This window comes from Chaetomium fimeti (genome assembly GCF_033439085.1).
Source record: "Chaetomium fimeti strain CBS 168.71 chromosome Unknown B0H64scaffold_1, whole genome shotgun sequence".
In the NCBI taxonomy this organism is placed as follows: domain Eukaryota; kingdom Fungi; phylum Ascomycota; class Sordariomycetes; order Sordariales; family Chaetomiaceae; genus Chaetomium; species Chaetomium fimeti.
Window position 1 is genome coordinate 4,105,542 of NW_026944329.1, and position 19,045 is coordinate 4,124,586.

General features: G+C 55.8%; 5 protein-coding genes across 5 annotated transcripts; 3 read left to right on the forward strand and 2 right to left on the reverse strand.

The window, feature by feature from the left end:
* Window positions 1-138: 138 nt before the first annotated feature.
* Window positions 139-3,430, forward strand: B0H64DRAFT_31422 (uncharacterized protein). The gene is made up of 5 exons (XM_062800194.1): window positions 139-365; window positions 425-576; window positions 633-1,683; window positions 1,740-1,856; window positions 1,922-3,430. Exons 1-5 carry the CDS (start codon window positions 231-233, stop codon window positions 3,038-3,040), a joined length of 2,574 nt encoding a protein of 857 aa, XP_062664634.1. The 5' UTR covers window positions 139-230; the 3' UTR covers window positions 3,041-3,430.
* Window positions 3,431-3,729: 299 nt separating this feature from the next.
* B0H64DRAFT_31444 (P-loop containing nucleoside triphosphate hydrolase protein) lies at window positions 3,730-6,144 on the reverse strand. The gene is made up of 10 exons (XM_062800201.1): window positions 6,128-6,144; window positions 5,727-6,066; window positions 5,623-5,674; window positions 5,513-5,556; window positions 5,362-5,458; window positions 4,866-5,310; window positions 4,559-4,810; window positions 4,431-4,494; window positions 4,062-4,372; window positions 3,730-4,004 (listed from the first exon to the last, which is right to left on the reverse strand). The coding sequence occupies exons 2-10, from the start codon at window positions 5,890-5,892 to the stop codon at window positions 3,972-3,974; spliced, it is 1,464 nt and encodes a 487-aa protein (XP_062664635.1). The 5' UTR covers window positions 5,893-6,066; window positions 6,128-6,144; the 3' UTR covers window positions 3,730-3,971.
* Window positions 6,145-7,015: 871 nt separating this feature from the next.
* Window positions 7,016-7,858, forward strand: B0H64DRAFT_382665 (uncharacterized protein). Its single transcript, XM_062802892.1, has one exon. The coding sequence runs from the start codon at window positions 7,140-7,142 to the stop codon at window positions 7,635-7,637; it is 498 nt and encodes a 165-aa protein (XP_062664636.1). The 5' UTR covers window positions 7,016-7,139; the 3' UTR covers window positions 7,638-7,858.
* Window positions 7,859-9,389: 1,531 nt separating this feature from the next.
* Window positions 9,390-14,645, forward strand: B0H64DRAFT_313655 (P-loop containing nucleoside triphosphate hydrolase protein; the record flags this gene model as incomplete). Its single annotated transcript, XM_062800169.1, has 5 exons — window positions 9,390-9,815; window positions 9,874-9,900; window positions 9,957-10,056; window positions 10,125-14,169; window positions 14,234-14,645. 5 exons carry the CDS (start codon window positions 9,390-9,392, stop codon window positions 14,643-14,645), a joined length of 5,010 nt encoding a protein of 1,669 aa, XP_062664637.1.
* A 1,315-nt stretch (window positions 14,646-15,960) lies between these two features.
* Window positions 15,961-17,828, reverse strand: B0H64DRAFT_414747 (DHS-like NAD/FAD-binding domain-containing protein; the record flags this gene model as incomplete). The annotated part of the gene is made up of 2 exons (XM_062805056.1): window positions 15,961-17,546; window positions 17,621-17,828. 2 exons carry the CDS (start codon window positions 17,826-17,828, stop codon window positions 15,961-15,963), a joined length of 1,794 nt encoding a protein of 597 aa, XP_062664638.1.
* Window positions 17,829-19,045: the final 1,217 nt, after the last annotated feature.

Consider the following 19,045-nt stretch of genomic DNA (forward strand, 5'->3'; position numbering starts at 1 on the left):
GCATAGAGTGCACAGGTCCGATTGTGATCTGTGCCGAAAGAACATTTCGAGCTCTTCAACAATTTCCTCAGCGAAGATCGCCTTTCATCCTTCGTCATCTCCATCAAAGCGCGTGACTCGGCGCATCCGGAAACCCGCAACCCGACACTACCCCAGGCCCGACGCGCCGACCGAGTCCTCCGTGACATCGAAACCTTCAGATCCGCAACGCGACGCATCTTGCGAACAGAATGAACGCGTCCTTTGCGCCACCAGGCGCTGCCTGGCAAGAACATCGCACTCCCGATGGCCGTGTCTACTATTATAACCCTCTGACGAAGGTCACGCAATGGACCAAGCCAGAGGATCTTATGTCTCCAGCAGAGGTATGGCTCGCGGAACCTCCGAGGGATCTCTTCATGCATGCTGACTGTCCGTGAACCAGCGCGCGCTCGCAAACCAGCCATGGAAAGAGTACACCGCCGAGGGTGGTCGCAAGTACTGGTACAATACCGAGTCGAAGCAGAGCTCGTGGGAAATGCCCGACGTGTACAAGCGAGCCTTGGCCGGCGGCGAGGCAACACCAACCACACCAGCGTGAGCATTCGGCAGACTCCAACAACCCGTGCTTGGACTTGTTGCTGACTATCTAGTACTCCTGCCACCCCGATCACAGGTCAGGGCGCTGGCCATCATGGGGGATTCGGAGGTGCCGACCACTACCGCGATCATCGTGAACCTATTGGTGAATCACGCCAGCTGACCTTCGGCAACAACATCCAGGCCCAGGCCTTCGTTCCTGCCACCAGCGATCCCGAGTATGCGACTGCCGAAGAAGCTGAGGCCGCTTTCGTCAAGCTTCTGCGCCGCAGCGCCGTCCAGCCCGACTGGACGTGGGAGCAGACAATTCGAGCCACCGTCAGAGACCCGCAGTTTCGCGCCATCAAAGACCCGAGGGATAGAAAGGCTGCTTTCGAGAAGTACTGCCACGATGTTGTTGTGCAAGATAAAGAGCGTGCAAAGGAGAGGCTGACAAAGCTGCGTGCCGATTTCGCGACCATGCTGCGAAGCCATCCCGAGATCAAGCACTACACCCGCTGGAAGACAGCCCGCCCCATGATCGAAGGCGAGACCATCTTCCGTTCTACCAACGATGAGAACGAGCGGCGCCAGCTCTTTGAAGACTACATCATTGATCTCAAGAAGGCGCACAAGGAGCAGCAAGTTACCATGCGCAAGAGTGCCATGGATGGCTTGATTGAGCTGCTGCCCAATCTGAACCTGGAGCCTTACACGCGTTGGTCCGAGGCCCAGGGTGCCATTGAGAACACTGCCCCTTTCCAAAATGATGAGAAGTACAAATCCCTCACCAAGTACGACGTCTTGACCGTTTTCCAGAACCACGTCAAGGCGTTAGAGCGCAAGTTCAACGATTCGTTACAGGAAGACAAGAACAAAAGGCTTCGCCGGGACCGCAAGGCCCGAGACAACTTCATCGCCCTTCTTTCCGAGCTGAAAAAGGATGGCAAAATCAAAGCCGGGACCAAGTGGAACGAAGTCCATCCCCTGATCGAATCCGAGGAGCGCTATCTCGCCATGGCTGGCCACCCTGGCTCCACAGCCATGGAGCTATTCTGGGACGTGGTTGAAGAAGAGGAGCGCGCTTTGAGGAGTATCAGGAACGACGTCCTCGACGCTATTGATGTAAGCTACCACCCTCCCTCTGCCTTTGAGAGGCCGCTTAAGCTCACAACCACTAGGACAAACGCTTTGAGATCACCCCAAAAACTACGTTTCAAGAGTTTGAGTCAGTCCTCAAGGGTGATCACCGCACAGCTAACATTGAACGCGATTCCATGGAGCTTATTTTTGAGCGGGTGAGTTGCAATGCCTCCGACCATCTGCACCAAGAAGACGTCGCTAATCTGATGCGCGTCAATAGATACAAAAGCGGACCAAACGCTCCGATGAGGACAGGCAGTCCGACCGCCAGCAACGCCGCGCCTTGGAGGACCTCCGCTCACACATGAAGCGGATGGAACCGCCGATCGGTGTCAATGACACTTATGAGCAAGTTCGGAGCCGGCTAGCCCACGTTCCCGCCTTCCAAGCTGTAGGCTCCGACGAGGCCCGGCGGGGCGCCTTCGAGAAACACATCCGCCGCCTCAAGGAGAAGGAAGACGAGACGGAGAAGGAGCGCCGCCGCCGTGACCGCCCAGACGGCTATCGTGACAGAGGTGAGCGATCTCATCGCAGCAGTGCCCGTTCTGTGAGGAGCCGCAGCCCGGCAGAGCAGAATACGTATGAGGCTGAACGCCGCCACGCTGTCGCCGAGCGCGAACGTAACTACCGCAAGACCAGCGCGGCCGACGTCCTGCTCTCGGACCGCCGGTCCCCCGCCCGCCGGTCCCCCTCGGTGCGCGACGCGCGCGAACGAGACCGTGATCGGGATCGCGACCGCGACCATGACCGTGAACGCGACCGTGACCGTGACCGCGACAGAGAGCGCGACCGGCGCGACTACCGCGATCGCGACCATCGCGACCGCGACCGGGAGCGTGACCGAGACCGAGACCGCGAGAGGGGGGACCGCGAACGTGACCGTGACCGTGACCACCGCGACCACCGCGATCACCGGGACTACGACCGGCGCCCGCGCGCCGACGAGGCCAACCACTACGACCGCGAGCGCCGCACCCGCGAGGAGGACCGCGAGCGCCTCTACCGCCGCCGCGTCCTCGACCGCGACGTCGACGAGCTGCCCTACGGCGACGAGCGGCCCAGCTCCTCCTACTCGCGCACGCGGCCCCGCCCGTCCGAGGAGGACGACCACGACCGCCGCGACGGCGCCAGGCACGCCGCCAAGCGCGTTAAGCTCGAGGGCGCCGGCAGCGAGCGTGCCGTCAGCGGTGGTTCTGGTGCTGGTGCTGGTGGCGCCGCCGCCGCCGCCGACCGTCCCCCGAGTCGGAGCCAGCGGACCCCGCTGCATACCAAGGAGGCGAAGGAGCCGACGCCGAGTGTCCGGGCCGGGAGCGAGGAGGGCGAGATCGAGGAGGATTAGAGCACCATCTCTGACTGCACGATCATCGCGGCCTCTGCAGAGAAGAGAGAGTGGGTTGAGGCGAGAAGGAGGAAAACGAAAAATTTAGTATCCGGGATCCGGCGCGAGGGAGGGGACGCCGAGGAGGTTAGCGGCAAGAGAGGGGGTGGTGGCCCAGCGCCAAAGCTCAACAGTACGTTGCCCACATCAGCACTCTCTTCACCTAACCACGTCAGGTCGTCCCATCAGTCAGTCAGTACGAGTACATTGTAATTCACCCAAGTAAAAAGCGACGGTGCTCCCTTAGATAGGAAGTTGCCTGCCGCAGCTACCTATGTAGGAATGAAAGTTTGGAATTGAGTAGCTTGTATTGGATTCATAGAAGACGATGCCCCCTATCACATCCTCGACAGGACATTTTGTGAATGGGTGTTGGTGTATGCATGTACAACTCCGCAAGCCCGACATTACATCATTTCATCTCGAGACGACAATGTAAGCTATCGCAAGTGTATTGGCTTCTCAGCTCTTGCCTTTCATGGCTCGACTATCTCAGGCGCTACATTTCACCTTGACCCCGCGCAGATTATGCGCTCAGGTCTGGCGGCAGTCATCCGACTTGATCCGTTGCCCCTCAATCTACCGAGGAGTGCTGGCCCCCAGTCTCTCCTCTTTATAACCAACGAGGGGACAGCTCAGTCTTGTTTTGAAACTAGTTCTCAGTAGGACCAGGCAACAGGGGATCGGCTACCGCCGCCGATGTTAGATGTCCGGATCGTCGTCCTCGGACAGGCCGCCCTCTTCCGATGCACCGTCGAGATGGCCCCGGGCGCCGCCGGGCCGACTCTTACAGCTGTCGCCTTTTTGAACGCCTAAAACGCCGGAATCAGATGCATCGTCGCGGGGGGGGCGGCGGTCGTGGTTGTTATGGGTATCCTTGGGAATGCCCTTTTCAAGAGCTCTTTTCGGGGTCTTCCAGGAAGAACTGTAAAAACGGGTTAGTGGAAATCCAAAACGATGCAAGCCAGCCCAAAGGACTTACGTAGTTGCCGCTGAGCTTCTGCTCCTGGTCGAGTTGCGAGTTGGCCTTGTTGATACGGGGCCGGAAGTTGGTCGGGTCACGGCGGAAGGTGACGTCCAGGTTCTTCAAGAAGGTGTTGCAACCGGTGAGCAGCGACTCAGGCTTGTTGGCATGTGCGTTGATACCCGGCTGGCCATCAAAGACGATGACACGGTCGGCGAGATAGGTAGCCATGATGAAATCGTGCTCGACGATGAAGGCCGTCTTCTTGGCGTGCATGATAAATCGCTTGATGACACGGCTGGCGACGATACGCTGTTCGGAATCGAGATCTAGACACATGTGAGCATGATCGTGGAAATACGGGTACCGAAGACGGAGGTAACTAACACGCAGAGGGCTCATCGATGAGGTAGATGTCGGCCGGCATACCGAGGGCCAGGACAATGGCCACCTACCGGACGTTAGCAAGGAGCCAGATTATCATGAAAAAGGGGGGGGGGGGGGGGGGGACATACTCGCTGAAGTTCACCACCAGACAGATTCTTCACTTCTTGGTCGATAAAGTCATCAAGCTTGAGAGGCTTGACGACATCAGTCTGGAACTGAGGAGACAGGAATGCGGCCTTGATCTTCTTGAAGAACAACTGCCGAACAGTACCCTCGAACTTGGGGGTGATGGTCTGTGGCTTCATGCTAATCTTCATCTCGGGGACCTTCTGAGCTCCGTCGGGTTTGAGAGCACCAGCCAGAAGGCGGCAGAAAGTAGTCTTTGCGAAAATTAGTCGCCGGAAGCGTGAAAAAGCCTTTGCCCAGTAAACTCACCTTGCCAGTCCCGTTCTCGCCCATCATGACAATGATTTCCGAGTCGGAAAAGTCGCCGGATTCGACGCTCAGCTTGAAGTTGCCCATTGTCTTCTCCATAGCCGGGTAGCGGAAAGCCCGCGATTTCTCAATCATGAACTCCTCGGTGCCTTCTGCGATACGGAAGGTCAAGCTTTCCTCGCGGAAGCGCAAGTTCTCGGTTGGAATATGACCATCCAAGAAGATGTTGATGCCTTCGCGGACGGAGTAAGGAAGGGTAACAACACCGTAGACTGCGGGCTTGCCGTAAAGGACGCAGACGTAATCTGAGAGGTAATCCAACACGGACAAATCGTGCTCGACGACAATGACGTAGTCGTCAGGGCGCAGGAGGGACCGGATGATGCGGGCAGCGCTCAATCTCTGCTTGACATCAAGGTACGACGACGGCTCATCGAACATGTACCTGCCGCTTGTTAACCGAGTTCAGTGAATAAGCGGAAGAATGAACACTTACACGTCGGCTTTCTGCACGCAAACAGTACCGATGGCGAAACGCTGGAGCTCACCACCAGAAAGCAGTGTAACGTCACGGTCATAAATGTGGCGTAGCTCTGTCTTGTGTTAGCCGACAAAACCTAGCTTGCTCGGAAAAGGGGCAAATGTACCCAGGGTGTCGAGAACCTCATCGAGGTTGCCCAGCGAGAGACGGCTTTCAAGCAATGTCTTGACACTCTTGTCGGCGCCGCGGATAGCTCTGGGAATCTGGTCGACGTACTGCGGCTTAACGACAGCCTTGAGGTCATCCTCAAGCAGCTTGGTGAAGTAGTCTATTCGTTCGGTAAGCAATTGGCGGCCCTAACCCGGCGCAGTATAACTTACTCTGCAGCTCGGAGCCACGGAAATGCTTGATCACATCCTCCCAGTCAGGCGGGTTGTCGAATCTGCCCAAGTTGGGCTTGAGCTTGCCGCTGAGGATCTTGAGAGCGGTACTCTTGCCGATACCGTTGGTTCCCACGAGACCGAGGACGTTGCCGGGCCTCGGCATGGGCAGACGGTGAAGCTTGAAGCTGTTGGCGGAATAACGATGGGTAATCTGGCTCTCGAGGTTCGTGGGCAGGTTGATAATAGTGATAGCGCCGAACGGGCAGCGTTTCGGGCAGATACCGCAACCAATACACAGCTGTTCCGATATGAAGGCGATGCGCGATTCGGGGGTCACCTGGGGGCAAACGGTTAGGCCTCGGTGTCTTACGAACGGAAACTGTTCGTTTTGAACATACCTCAATCTACAAAGCATGTTAGCTACCGTATATCAGCCGGCAAAGAAGGGGGAAACAAACACAGAGCTTGCCTGACCGGACCACCGGACAGGACTTCTTGCACTCTTGACGACATTTCTAATTCCTGTCAGTACCACCACCCTGATACGGCCTTCCACCATGCTAGGCATACACACATACCTTCGGTTTGCACTATTCACCACCATCGTCAGCCTAGTTCAATATTCTGCTTCGTGGTACGGGCGATAGAGGGAGGGTTCGAAGTTCGAAGGTCTGTCGTACCTTGTCTGTGCTGACGATAGCGATACTATTCCAACACTGTCAGCGCATGTCCCGGCGCAAAGATGTGGCCTGTTCTTTTCTTCTTTTTTTTTTGTCCCAATTATTTCGGCGACAGGGACACATACCGAGTAAGTTTGTCGGCCATGATGCTGGTTCTCGTTCGTTATGCGGGGCACAGCTGCCTGCTCTTGAACCAAGGTTGGTTTTTGGCGTTGAGGATTTGGACGGTAGGTCGTGACAAGGAATAGCACGGTCCCCCTCAAGCAGTGCACGGTACTCGGTGCGTGAGATAATGCGGGTTGGAAACAGAGTGGACGTGAGACGTCGAAATCTGGCTGCCAAAAAGGAGGGGCACTTGCATCGGTGGGTCGAAATCTTGTCCCACGAAAAGAGCTGCACTGCTGTTGGGTCTCGGCTTGGGTGCTTGGTTGTGGGGTGAGGGGCAGGGCAAAAGTCGAGGACCCGCACAATGCCACAAAGGCGACCGGGTGCGGACGCAGCGCGTCTGCTGCCGCGCCCCACCTGGCGCTACGGGCCGGCCTTTGCGGCGATACGGTCGAGTTACAGAGCCAACCGGATACTTGTGTAACCAAAAACCGACAATTCCGCGCCAAGCTTTGCTTGAGTCTTGCCCTTGATGATCCGTCGCTTTGCTATAAGAGAGATGGTACCAGTACTCTTCAAGCAGGTAGAACTAGTTAGATAATATTCAGCGATATTCACGGTCAACATGTCGGACATGTATCCTCATTACCTCCCCTCTCTCAGCGAGCGCGATGCTATCGCCGACGCCTTGTACCGGACCACCATCGGCTGTGACCACAACGACACTGAGCTCTTCAACTCGGCGTGGGCCGGGGAAGACGTATCCTTTGAAATCCACAACGACAACAAGATAGTGATGTCTGGTCTCTCCGATATCCGCAAGAACCTCTTCGAGCTAGTTGGTCCCATGGATACCACACACAACACTACCACGGTTCGTGTGAACTTGAAGGACGGCGCCGACATTGCCACTCTCACTGCGGTTTCGACCGCGCAGCACTGTCCTCCTGGCATGGGCAGGGATCCGACTGGCCCCAAGTACACTACCGGCGGGGAGTACTCGGTCGACCTCATCAAGGATGATTCGGGTGTATGGAGGATCAAGAAGCTGGTGTTGCGTATTGTCTGGACGCAGGGAGATCCTTCAGTGATACAGCCCAAGTCGGAGGCTGCATCCAAATAAGTGGTGCATCATTGGTGGATTGGAACCCCCGGGTCCGTCAGCCCGAATGCGCCGCGGTTGATAGGTCAACAGCTTCAGGCCAACGCGACCAGGAGGTTCCCTCGAGGTTCACTCCGGGATTCAAAGCAACGCTCTAACCTCAAATGTGGACCAGAAGTAAATGTTTGATATTTACCTCCTAGAAAAGGAACCAAAAACTGTCAAAATATAAATGCCTCGGCTTTAAGATTTATTTAGGTTTGCTTTATACTCGAGTGTTGCGGCTGAGACAACGACCGGTTAACTACCTACCTATTTGCATGCGGTGAACTTGAATTGCTAAAAATGCTGAAAAAACTCCGAGCACGAAGTGTGAACAATGATTAGTTATTGTTAGAGCTGTGCTCTCGAAAGCTGGGTGATTTTTACTCTGCCGCAGAGTACTTATGGTTCCAGAAACTAAGTAAAGGATTGAGATAAGATGACGAACTGTTGATGTTAGGAGTCCAAGCGTGGTGTGTCAGCTCGTTGGTTAACAAACGGCAGAAGTGTGATACACTGGCAGCCATGATCACGCGGAATCATCAATGCAAGCTCTTTATGAACCTAATGCTCGTTTCTTTCTTCTCTACACGGCAAGGCTGGCTTTCCTTTACGCATCCCTACCTTCAGATATCTTAACTTTCAGGAAGCAACCTCGTGCCGGTTTTGTGGTGTGCAGCGCTGACCGGGCGGCGCGAGAGGTTCCTCCGCCACATTGGCCGCAAGAAAAGAGCCCATACCAACATAAGTACCGAACTAGGTAATCTGCAGTGTAGTATCTGAAATTTACGGGCATTTCTGACTCAAAGTGAAAAGGTCTCGAGTAATAGAAAACCCTCCTTTACTGTTCTCCAACACTTTTACTAACAAAGAGCCCGAACAGACAAAACTACAGATTAGTTAGCTGAGTGTTCAGGCACCTTTAGACAGGCAGCTTTGTGAGGTTGCCCAGCCTCAGAAACGCTTCTCGTTGCAGCTGAAAGGCTTGGCTCGACCAGCAAGCCAGCTGTCAGCCTCACCGAGAAAGCTGTTGGAGCCAATCCGCGCCTCTTAAGTGGGGTCTTTAACAGGCCTAGCACAGGCCACCCGCGCCTGGCTCCGATTCACCATTTTCCATTCTTTCTCCTCCGACCGACCACCACTGCGAATTTCCGCTACACCATCATCACTAAACCGCACTGGGGTCTCCAGCTCTCTCCAACCCCACCACAACCTCAATCACGGTAGACTTTGAACGAGTCGGACCTAGAGTCTGCTGCCTGGAGGTGTTGTTGATTACCTGTAAGTCTTGCACTCGATGTTCCTTGCACCCTCAACCACGTCGTGACCCGCCGCGTCTTGTCCATCGAAATCCGCCATCGATCCTGGCACACGCCCATCAAGAATACCCCCTTGCTGCCTCCTGGCGACGTCGGACACTCGAATTTCGATGGAAACCGATGCCCGCGATGTCCCCGATGCCATCCAGCTAGTCCGTTCCGCGCCCAAGGCCGCTAAAGGCCGCAATCGCTCTCCGCCATCACTCACAGCCTCGTCTTCATCACTTACACGCGCCGGATGCGACAAGCATCATTGAATCGTGTCCGTGGCTTGTGTTCTACTGTCGTTTGTCGATTATGGATCGCCGGAGCGGGCTCTACCCAGAGCCCCCGATTGAGGCCCCCCAACTGTGCGAGAATTCTTGCTGACATCGTCGTCTTGCAGCAGGCAGCTCAAGCTCCGAAGATCGTCATGTCAACATCACCAGAACCCGGTCCGGTGAACGGGCACGCCTCCCCTTCAGCGGACGAATATAGCACACACCTAGCCGACACCGCCCGAAGTGAAAGCGACTTGTCGGATACACAGCCCGCCGAGGTTGACGCCGAATCCCCGGATTCGGACGATGCTGCCGGCTCGGCGGACGAGGGCCAAGCATTCACTCCCGAGGAGCAAGACGAGCAGTCCGGCTCTAGCGATAATGATGGCCCCGGTGATGGAGATTTCGATACCGCGGGCAGCCCGGCATCGGTACAGAGCAACGATGTTTCTGATCAGGCCGAGTCTGATCAGGCCGAGTCGGCTTCGGCACGCGCCGCCGCCAAACGGAAAGCCGGCCAAACAATAGAAGACGATTACATGCGGGAGAATCCAGAGTTGTATGGCTTGAGGCGCAGTGTATGATGATGCCCTCCCACCGCCGTTGTCCTCGGCAGCTAACAACCCGCTAAAATAGTCACGTCCTTCACAACGTCGCAAAGTTGTGAGTGTTGCTCAAAGTAAGGCGGTCGCGAACCCCGTGCTAACGATGATAAATAGGTTGATTCGGAAGACGAAGAGGAAGGCTCCGATTCCGATGTCACTCCTGCACCACGAAAAGCGGCGAATAAACGCCGCCGTCTTGACCGCTCCCTGCCTGGTATGTCGGACCATCAATCCAAACATGCCCCGCCTCACCGACTATAGCTAACATTCTTGGCGTAACAGCTTCTAAGCGAGGCACGCCGGCCCGCCAGGCCTCTGCGGACGATTCAGACTCCGACACATACGGCGGCGCGAAAGCCCGCATGTTCCGGAAAAAGGCTCGGCGACAGCAAGAGTTGCAACCGTTTGCCGAGAAGCGGTGGTCTAACCGCCGTGCCGCTCAGGTCTCGGCCGGCGCTTACCAAGAAAGCGACGTGGATGACAACGAGGGAGAGGATGAGGCTACACCCGGCTATTGGGCCGTAGACGTGGAGGACAACTCGCCATACATCGAGAAGATTCTCCGCCATCGCCCCAAGGAAGGCATCGAGCTCACACCCGACGCTACTCGGCACGACTTCGAATTCTACATCAAATGGCAGGGCAAGTCTCATCTCCACAACACCTGGGAGAGCACCGAGACCGTCGCCGGATTCCGCGGCTTCCGCCGCCTCGAGAACTATTATAAAAAGATGGTAGAATACGAGCTCGATCTGAAGTTCGGAGGTGACGAGATTAGTCCCGAGCAGCGCGAGCAATGGTCGTTGGACAGAGAGCGCGAAGAAGAAGCCTTGGAAGACTTCACCAAGATCGAACGCATCGTCGCCGTCCGCGACGGAGAGGATGACCTCGAGTATCTCGTCAAGTGGAAAGGTCTTCAGTATGATGACTGCACATGGGAAGATGCCACCATGATTAGTAGCCATGCCCAAGACAAGATTGACCAGTTCTTGGATCGGTCGTCGCGCTCCTGGCAATCGGATCGGAAACAGGCGAACCTCGATACCCGCTCGAGGATGACCAAACTGGAGCAACAGCCATCTTATGTTACCAATGGCGAACTCCGCGAGTTCCAGCTGAAGGGGCTCAACTTCCTTGCGCTCAACTGGACACGCGGAAACAACGTCATCCTTGCCGACGAGATGGGGCTCGGCAAGACAGTCCAGACCGTCTCATTCCTCAGCTGGCTCCGCAATGATCGTGGTCAAGAGGGACCTTTCCTTGTTGTCGCACCTCTCAGTGTCATCCCAGCGTGGTGCGATACCTTCAACCACTGGGCTCCGGATATTAACTACGTTGTCTATCTCGGACCCGAGGCCGCCCGCGCCAACATCCGACAGCACGAGCTCTTTGTGGATGGTAACCCCAAGAAGACCAAGTTTAATGTTCTGGTTACCTCGTACGACTATATTCTTGCCGATGCCGAGAACCTGAAGGGTATCAAGTGGCAGGTTCTCGCCGTCGATGAAGCCCATCGCCTGAAGAATCGCGAGTCGCAGTTGTACCACAAGCTCAACGGCTTCGGCGTCCCTTGTAGGGTCCTCATCACCGGCACCCCAATTCAGAACAACCTTGCGGAGTTGTCCGCCCTCCTGGATTTTCTCAACCCCGGAAAGGTTTTGATTGACGAGGAGCTGGAGTTGCTCTCGACTGCCGATAACAAGGAGGTCGCCGACGAACAACAGAGCGAGGCCAAGCGCAAGAAGACCCAGGAGAAGCTCCGGGAGCTGCATACGTCCATTGCACCTTTCATCTTGCGCCGGACCAAGGAGACAGTCGAGTCGGACCTACCGCCCAAAACCGAAAAGATCATTCGTGTCGAACTCTCCGACGTCCAGTTAGAGTACTACAAGAACATCCTCACTCGGAACTATTCTGCCCTCCGTGATGCGAGCAACGGTCACAAACAATCCTTGCTCAATATCATGATGGAGCTGAAGAAGGTCAGCAACCACCCGTACATGTTCCAGGGCGCCGAAGAGCGGGTGCTTGCTGGGAGCTCTCGTCGGGAAGACCAGATCAAGGGCCTCATCACGAGCAGCGGCAAGATGATGCTCCTGGACCAGCTTCTTGCCAAGCTAAGGAAGGACGGCCACCGCGTCCTGATCTTCAGCCAGATGGTTAAGATGCTCGACATCTTGGGCGACTATCTTCGAGTACGCGGTTATCAGTTCCAACGACTGGACGGCACGATCCCCGCCGGGCCTCGCCGCATGGCCATTAACCATTTCAACGCCGACGAGAGTGAAGACTTTTGCTTCTTACTGTCGACGAGGGCTGGTGGCCTGGGTATCAACCTGATGACCGCTGACACCGTCATCATCTACGATTCTGACTGGAACCCCCAGGCCGATTTGCAGGCAATGGCACGAGCGCATCGGATCGGGCAGAAAAGGCCTGTCAACGTCTATCGGCTGGTTGCTAAGCAAACCATCGAGGAAGAAGTTGTTAATCGTGCGCGCAACAAGCTTTTCCTCGAGTACCTCACGATCCAAGCCGGCGTCACGGACGAGGGCAAGGCCTTCCGTGAGCAGTTCAAGGAGAAGGGTGTGAATATCGACGAGGCAAAGACGGCCGAGGATATCTCCATGATTCTCAAGATGCGTTCTCAGAACCTATTCGAGCAATCCGGCAACCAGGAGAAGCTCGAGCAGCTCGACATCGATGCGATACTCGAAAATGCTGAGGTCACAAAGACGGATGTTGACGATAAAATCAATCTCAGCAGTGGCGGTATCGACTGGGACAACTGGATGCAAGTTACTGATGTCAAAGTTGACGACTTGGCTCTTGACTGGGACCAGATCATCCCTGCCGAAGAGCTTGCTGCCATCAAGGCAGGAGAGGAGAAAAAGAAGCATGACGAGTACCTCGCCAAGGCCATGGAAGAGAACGCCCCTCGCAAGGCTGCGCTCAAAGGCTCTAAGAAGAGTATCGAAACAGACCGGGCTGAGCGTCTCGCGAAGAAAAGACAACGCGAGAAGCAGGAGCTGGATGAGCTCGAGGAGCAACGGGCGTTGCTCTCGGACCCACGCCGTCCCCTCAATGAGAAAGAGACGCGCAATCTCATCCGCGCCTTCTTCCGTTACGGCTTCTTTGACGACCGCGAGGAGGAAATCGTTCACGATGCTCGTCTGAGCGATCGGGACCACGACTTCCTCAAGTCGATTATTGAGGATCTTTCCGCTCTGAGCAAACAAGCTGTGGATTCTAATGCCGAGAAACTGCGCGAGGAGGAGGAGAAGGCAGGAAAACCTCTGGCAAAAAAGGACAAGAAAGCCGTTTTGGTCGATTTCGGGGAGGTTCGCAAAGTCAACGCCGAAACCGTCGTCGAACGGCCACCTCAGCTCAAACTCTTGCGCCGCGTGCTTGAAGAACACGGCGACGCCATGACGTTCAGACTTCCAGATGCCAGCAAGTCGGCCCAGTACTCATGCGAATGGGGGGCGCGCGAAGACGGCATGCTCCTTTTGGGTATCGACAAGTATGGCTTTGGCGCCTGGACCCAGATCAGAGATGATCCTGAGCTCCAGATGCACGAAAAGTTCTTCCTGGAAGAGCACCGAGTGGACAAGAAAGAGGAACGCCGCAAGACCGACGATAGGGGCATTCAATCTCCAGGTGCTGTTCATCTTGTCCGGCGATCGGAGTATCTCCTGTCTGTCCTCATGGCCAAATACTCGAACGATGCGAACGCAAAGAAAGCGGTCGAAAATCATCACCGCAGCAAGAAGCTTTTGACGAACGGGGTTCGTCGCGGCGAGGGCAGCTCTGTCTCTGCCTCCCCGGCTCCGCCCATGTCCAAGAAGCCGAGCCAACACCGTGATCGCGATCACAACCGGTCTTACAGTAACGCCAACGACCGCGGCACGCCACGGCCGGACAAGCGGAAGTACAACGATGACTACGATGACCGCAACTCTAAGCATCGGAGGGTCGAAGCCGACAACAGGCACGAGAAGAAGACCAAGGAGAAGGAGAAGCCGAAGATGGACCCGGAGACGATGGAGAGATACAAGCGCGAGAGACAAAAGGCGGTTGAGCGATTCCAGGAGCTTGCAAGGCTGCGCGATGACGAGATTGACAACTCGGATAACACGCAACTTGTCTGGTCCGTCCTCCGACCTCTCAAGCCAAACATGGAGCGCATCATGTACTCTAAGGAGCGGTTCCCGGCTGCGAAGGAACGGGCCAAGATCCTGGGGGAGGAGATCCGTGCGTTTGGAAGTTTCCTGAAGGGCCTGCGGGCAGATGGGACCGACCTTGACAGTCTGGAACCCCAGTTCTGGTAAGTAACGCCGCGCCTGGCCGGCTATCGAATCCTTGTCAACAAAATGCTAACATGTTTACAGGGAGTTCTTGTCCTCGATTTGGCCCATCGGCGACGTGAAGGTCTCCGGCAAGCGGCTCCAGAAGATGTTTGGCGATCTCCTAGAAAAGGACAAGACGAAGCGGGAGGAAGACCGGGTCAACGAGGTCAGGCGCGCGAGGAACCCGGACCTAGAGGATGGCGAGATCGCGAGTGACCGCGAGGACCGCCGTGCTCGAGACCCCTACCGCGACGACCGGCGCGAGGAGCGGCGCGAGGAAAGGCGCGATGACAGGCGGGACGACCGCCGGGAGGAGCCCAAGCGCCGCAACTACTATGAGGACGGCGACCGTCTCAACTTCCAACGACACCGCCGCTCGGAAAATAGGAACGTCCCTGTCCGGAACTCGTTGTGGCAGAGCCGGAGCCCGCCAGCCCGACATAGCCCTTACTAGGGGCTGCTGAGCTTTGAAGGCGTTTGATTTCCTTTGCCGGAGCGCGACGGCATTTATCATTTTCCCAATTCGCGTTGGCCTCCCTTTTCCCCTTTATATTATACACACACATCATGCATGGGCTTGGCGCAACGGAGCTGAAAGAAAGAGGGCGACAGGGCGGTGACTTACTTGTCTTTTTTTTCTTGTTGATTTGATGTCCCTTAACTTTTGCGAATAAAGTACATACCCGGGAGTTTGCATCAGTCATGGCGGGCGATGGGGAGATGGGAGAGCCATGGCATTCCTCCCATTTGGGACTCTGGGTTTGGGGCTTGAGCAGCGGTGATGTTTATTGAATTCCTTTGCGTGCGGGATGTGATGGGCGGCGGCGCGGCACGGAGAAAAGAAAAAGGGAACCATGTGCATTATATTAGCGTTGCTTGGGATCTGTCTATACTATCACTTCCTGTTTAGCGTACGACTGGGGGGTGTTTATTAGAACAAAATGACCGTCGTCGGTGCTTCTTCTGTCTGCTTTTGCCTCGGGGTTGCTTTGGTCAGTGGCGGTGGTCAGGTGTTTTCTCCCTTCCTGTCAGAGAAGCCATTCAGTCATGTTCTAGTCGAGCATGCTACTTAGTTATATACTACAACGATGGAAATAGGCAACACATGGCTATCGTGTAGAGCAGTGTCTGCTGGATCCTGTCAAGAATAATAATACATGCGATTATACGAAGTATGTCTGGATCGTTTTATCTAGTTAGCTGTCTTAGAGTCACCAGAGACAGAAGGGGACATTTTCAAAAGCAAGTTTATCCAGCCCTAACTAAAGGGTTGTTCGAATCTATATTCTCGAGCATAGGAGCCTCGACGGAGGGTTATCCGCTCCGCCCAGTTGCAATTACCCCGGCTTCTAAACCGGGTCTGGTATCGCCGACGAGGCATACCATATGTTTTAAAACCAGAACCACCCACTTCTCCTCTAGGGTGATGGTGTGCTCTAAAACCCGCCCGACTATTCGGCAACATCCCGGCCGATCAAATGGAATCGAACCACCACAAACGGCTTCTTTCAGCCGACTTGCTATGCTCCTTTCCGAGCCGAGGAGCCCAGCCGAGCAAAGAACCCTCCTCCCATGGGACCCATCACCAGTAAAGCCATCGTAATTATGCCCTCCAATTCACCAGTGACTCCATCCAGTTGCTGTACCACAGCAAACAAAGCAACACCACCGCCCCCCCCCCCCCCCCCCCCCCCCCCCCTTCCCCAAAAACCCATTTCCCTCACCAAAACACCCCACCCCGCTCACACGGCACAGCACCCCGTAGCCAGCTAATCGATGAGATGGCTCATGCTCCTCGGCTTCGAGGTAGGCGAGATGGTGCCCAGGGACGCGGGGTTGGTCTCGTCGGCGGGCGTGGTCGGGGGGCTGCTCGACATGTTCTCCTCCCCGCTCCCGGGCTTCTCCGCTCCGGCCCGGCGAACCGCACCGCCCTTATCGGTGTTCGGGGGACCGGTGAGAACGGTGAGCGGGGCGGATTTGATGACCTTGTTCTTGGGACGCAACGAAGGGAGGCTGAGGAAGTCGGCTGGCAGGTCGATGGGGGAGGACAGATCTGACGAGTCCGGGTCTGAGGTAGGTCGTTTTTGAGGGGTTTTGACGTCTTTGAGCGGTACTGCCGCGGCGACCTTGGTGGCACGGAAGGTTTGGTCGAGCCTGTTTTTCGGTCTTGTCGCTTCCTTCTTGGGTTGACGGGGCTTCCGCTTGGGGGCAGCAGATTTTGGTTGAGTGCTCGTCGAAACGCCCCCTTTGCCGAACGGGAGGGTGCCCTGCTTCGATTTCCCCTTGGTCACCGGCTTGACAGTGGGGAGAGGGCTGCGAACGCGTGGGCTCGCGCTCGGGGTGGGCATGCCGCCGTGCTCGAGGAGTTTGGATTTTCGGTCTGCAGGTGTCTGCGCCTCTTGTGAGGAGACAATGCCATCATCATCCGCTCTTCTCAGCCTCTTGCGCTCGAGAAGAACGTCGATCCTATCGCGATTCAGGCCGTCGGTGCACCGCTTCTCCTTCGCCTCGTCACCGGTGACCATGTAGCTCTCGCGGTCTCCAATATCCTGCTGATCCCAGCGTGGCAGATTGACGAGCTCTGCGATATCGTCGCACTTCCCGCGTACGACGAGATCCCAGCAGTCCTTGAAATCGACGCCTTGCGGCTCTGGGTCGAGATTGACCCAGGCTGTGATTCCATCCCTTCTACTCCTTGTCAACTGACACATCTCCTTGACGAGCCTCCGTACCCCAGGAATCTTCAAACTCGTGCCGACCACAATAACGGCGTCGGGAACCCTCCGCAGGTCGGCCTTGGACACATTTCCGATGGCTTCCTCATCCGGATTGTACTCGTTGTATAGCACGATCCTCGGGCGCAACTTTCCGATTCCATGGCTCCGCTTCCCAGCAAACGCAGTCCGCACCTCGTCCTGCTCCTTGCACTTCTCGCACAGTGGAGGCTCGGGGCCCTCGAACAAGGATGCATTGAACCGTTCCAGGTGGGCACATTTTGTGCACACCATGTTCTCTAGTCCACCGTGGAGCTGGATGGTTGTCGGCCAGGGCGCCTTGGTGTTGAGAGGAACTGTGGTCGCCAAGGGCGGCATTTGGGTGTCGAGGGTATCGATGTTCTGGCTATACATACGCATAAGTCTGCCCTCGGAGGCGATGGACGCTAGCATGTGGTGAAATGGTGTTGGCTTCGCGTCGGACGTCATTTGAGCCAGCTCGCGAACCATGGTGTGGAACGACTCGGTTGACGAATCGTGTTTATACACTGACGCATCGAAGAGATGTTTTCCGGACGCCTTGAGTTTGTGCTGCCCGCGGAGAGTCGCAAACAAGCCTGTCGAGGAGCGAAAATCGGGAACTGCAATTGGTGTTAGCGTACACGCCGGTGGGTCATTCTGGGGGGACGAGGAGGGTAATGGAGAGGAAACGTACTCCCTGCGGATACGGAAATGCCGGCACCTGCAATGACGACAATCTTCTTCTTCTTTTGTAGAGCCACCATGAGCCTCCGAAGATTCCCATCGTCCTCCTCGCCGCAATTCTCCAGATCGATGTAGGCCGTGGTGCGTGGCTTCACAGGGGCGGCAATCCGGCGTCGTTTACTCGGCGGCGGGCCATCTGTCCGCACCTGAATTTCCATGTCGGGGGCCTTTATAGGTGACGTGCTTCCAGATGTGGCAGTGGAAGAGGGTGAAGGGTACCGTTTAGAAGTATCGATCGGGCTGGGTGGAGAGGGCGAGTTCGAAAGAACAGAGAGCGGCGAAGAGAGAGGGGAGGAAGGAGGTCGCTGCTGCTGTGGAGATTCCATGACTGCAATTTTGGTCCTTTCGTAGGCGCAGGCGCCGTCGAGAACCCTTCAATTGCGCGACTAGTTGGAAAGCCGGCCGTGCGGGGTGGAAACGAGGCCTGACGGAAAGAAAAGAATGGAGAGTGCGGTGTTATATCATGGCTGTTGCGAACGCGCGTGTTTTTGACTGCAATGCTGCGTAGCCTTTCTCGTTCGTTTGCTCAGTTCTCTTGTGATCGCGTAGGAACAATACCAGTCTATTGGTGGTTCCGTCGTATTGTTGGTTCGTTTTGAAGGGTTGGCGTGTGAATGGGGTGAAGAAGGCGAGAAGGCGGTGGTTGAAGGAAGTTGTGTTGCGCAATCGTTAAGGTTACAGATTATCCTCACGGCTGGGCATTGTTGCGGGTTGGCCTTCCATCTTTGTCCGGGATTGTTGGCAAACCAAACCAAAGGGGCACGGGAGGATTCTGGAATGCATGCCAGCGATTGGCAGCAGAGCCCGTCCCCACCAGTCCACGACCCCTAAACTAACGCGACACAGCTGGCAATCATATGGATGGCCTTCATTCATCCGCCACTAGTTATCACTGTACCTTAGGCTTTGAAGCGCACTTGTGTGTAGACACGCACATCCGTTTGCCATATATACATTTTCCATCAGGCGCCCATTTGATTTTTATAAGGTACATATTACATATTATCTAGGTAGGTAGAACCACCGAGGCGAACCTGAAGCTGCTGGTTCGGTACATACCGAGCTACCACTTCCAAGTTACAACCCGAGACGGAAATGGGCAAAGATGATGGAGCCTACTAGCAATGCCTTTTATCTTATTTCTCTCTCCTTCTAGGGGATGTTTGACACTTTGTCAATTGAGGGTGTGACACCCCTTCTTGACCATGGCGACTCCATAAACCTAAATAAAGGATGTCCTGCCGCAGCGACGAACGCCGCTTCAGAACCGAAACAATATGACGTGCCCTCGAGGGGCGCCAGGGGCCCAGCCCGACATGGAGGAAGGGATGGGGCTCGACCCACTGCAACGCGTTGCCCGGGAACGGATCTTGGC

What these genes read in the sequence shown, in the direction of transcription:
- B0H64DRAFT_31422 (XM_062800194.1), top strand. Translation starts at nt 231, where the DNA reads ATGAACGCGTCCTTTGCGCCACCAGGCGCTGCCTGGCAAGAACATCGC. An exon ending in ACGTCCTCGACGCTATTGAT is followed by an intron (nt 1,684 to 1,739) that starts GTAAGCTACCAC and finishes CACAACCACTAG; the next exon opens with GACAAACGCTTTGAGATCAC. An exon ending in TGGAGCTTATTTTTGAGCGG is followed by an intron (nt 1,857 to 1,921) that starts GTGAGTTGCAAT and finishes GCGCGTCAATAG; the next exon opens with ATACAAAAGCGGACCAAACG.
- B0H64DRAFT_382665 (XM_062802892.1), top strand. Translation starts at nt 7,140, where the DNA reads ATGTCGGACATGTATCCTCATTACCTCCCCTCTCTCAGCGAGCGCGAT.
- B0H64DRAFT_31444 (XM_062800201.1), bottom strand. Translation starts at nt 5,892, where the DNA reads ATGCCGAGGCCCGGCAACGTCCTCGGTCTCGTGGGAACCAACGGTATC. An exon ending in CTGGTGGTGAACTTCAGCGA is followed by an intron (nt 4,495 to 4,558) that starts GTATGTCCCCCC and finishes AACGTCCGGTAG; the next exon opens with GTGGCCATTGTCCTGGCCCT. An exon ending in AGAAGCTCAGCGGCAACTAC is followed by an intron (nt 4,005 to 4,061) that starts GTAAGTCCTTTG and finishes CCGTTTTTACAG; the next exon opens with TTCTTCCTGGAAGACCCCGA.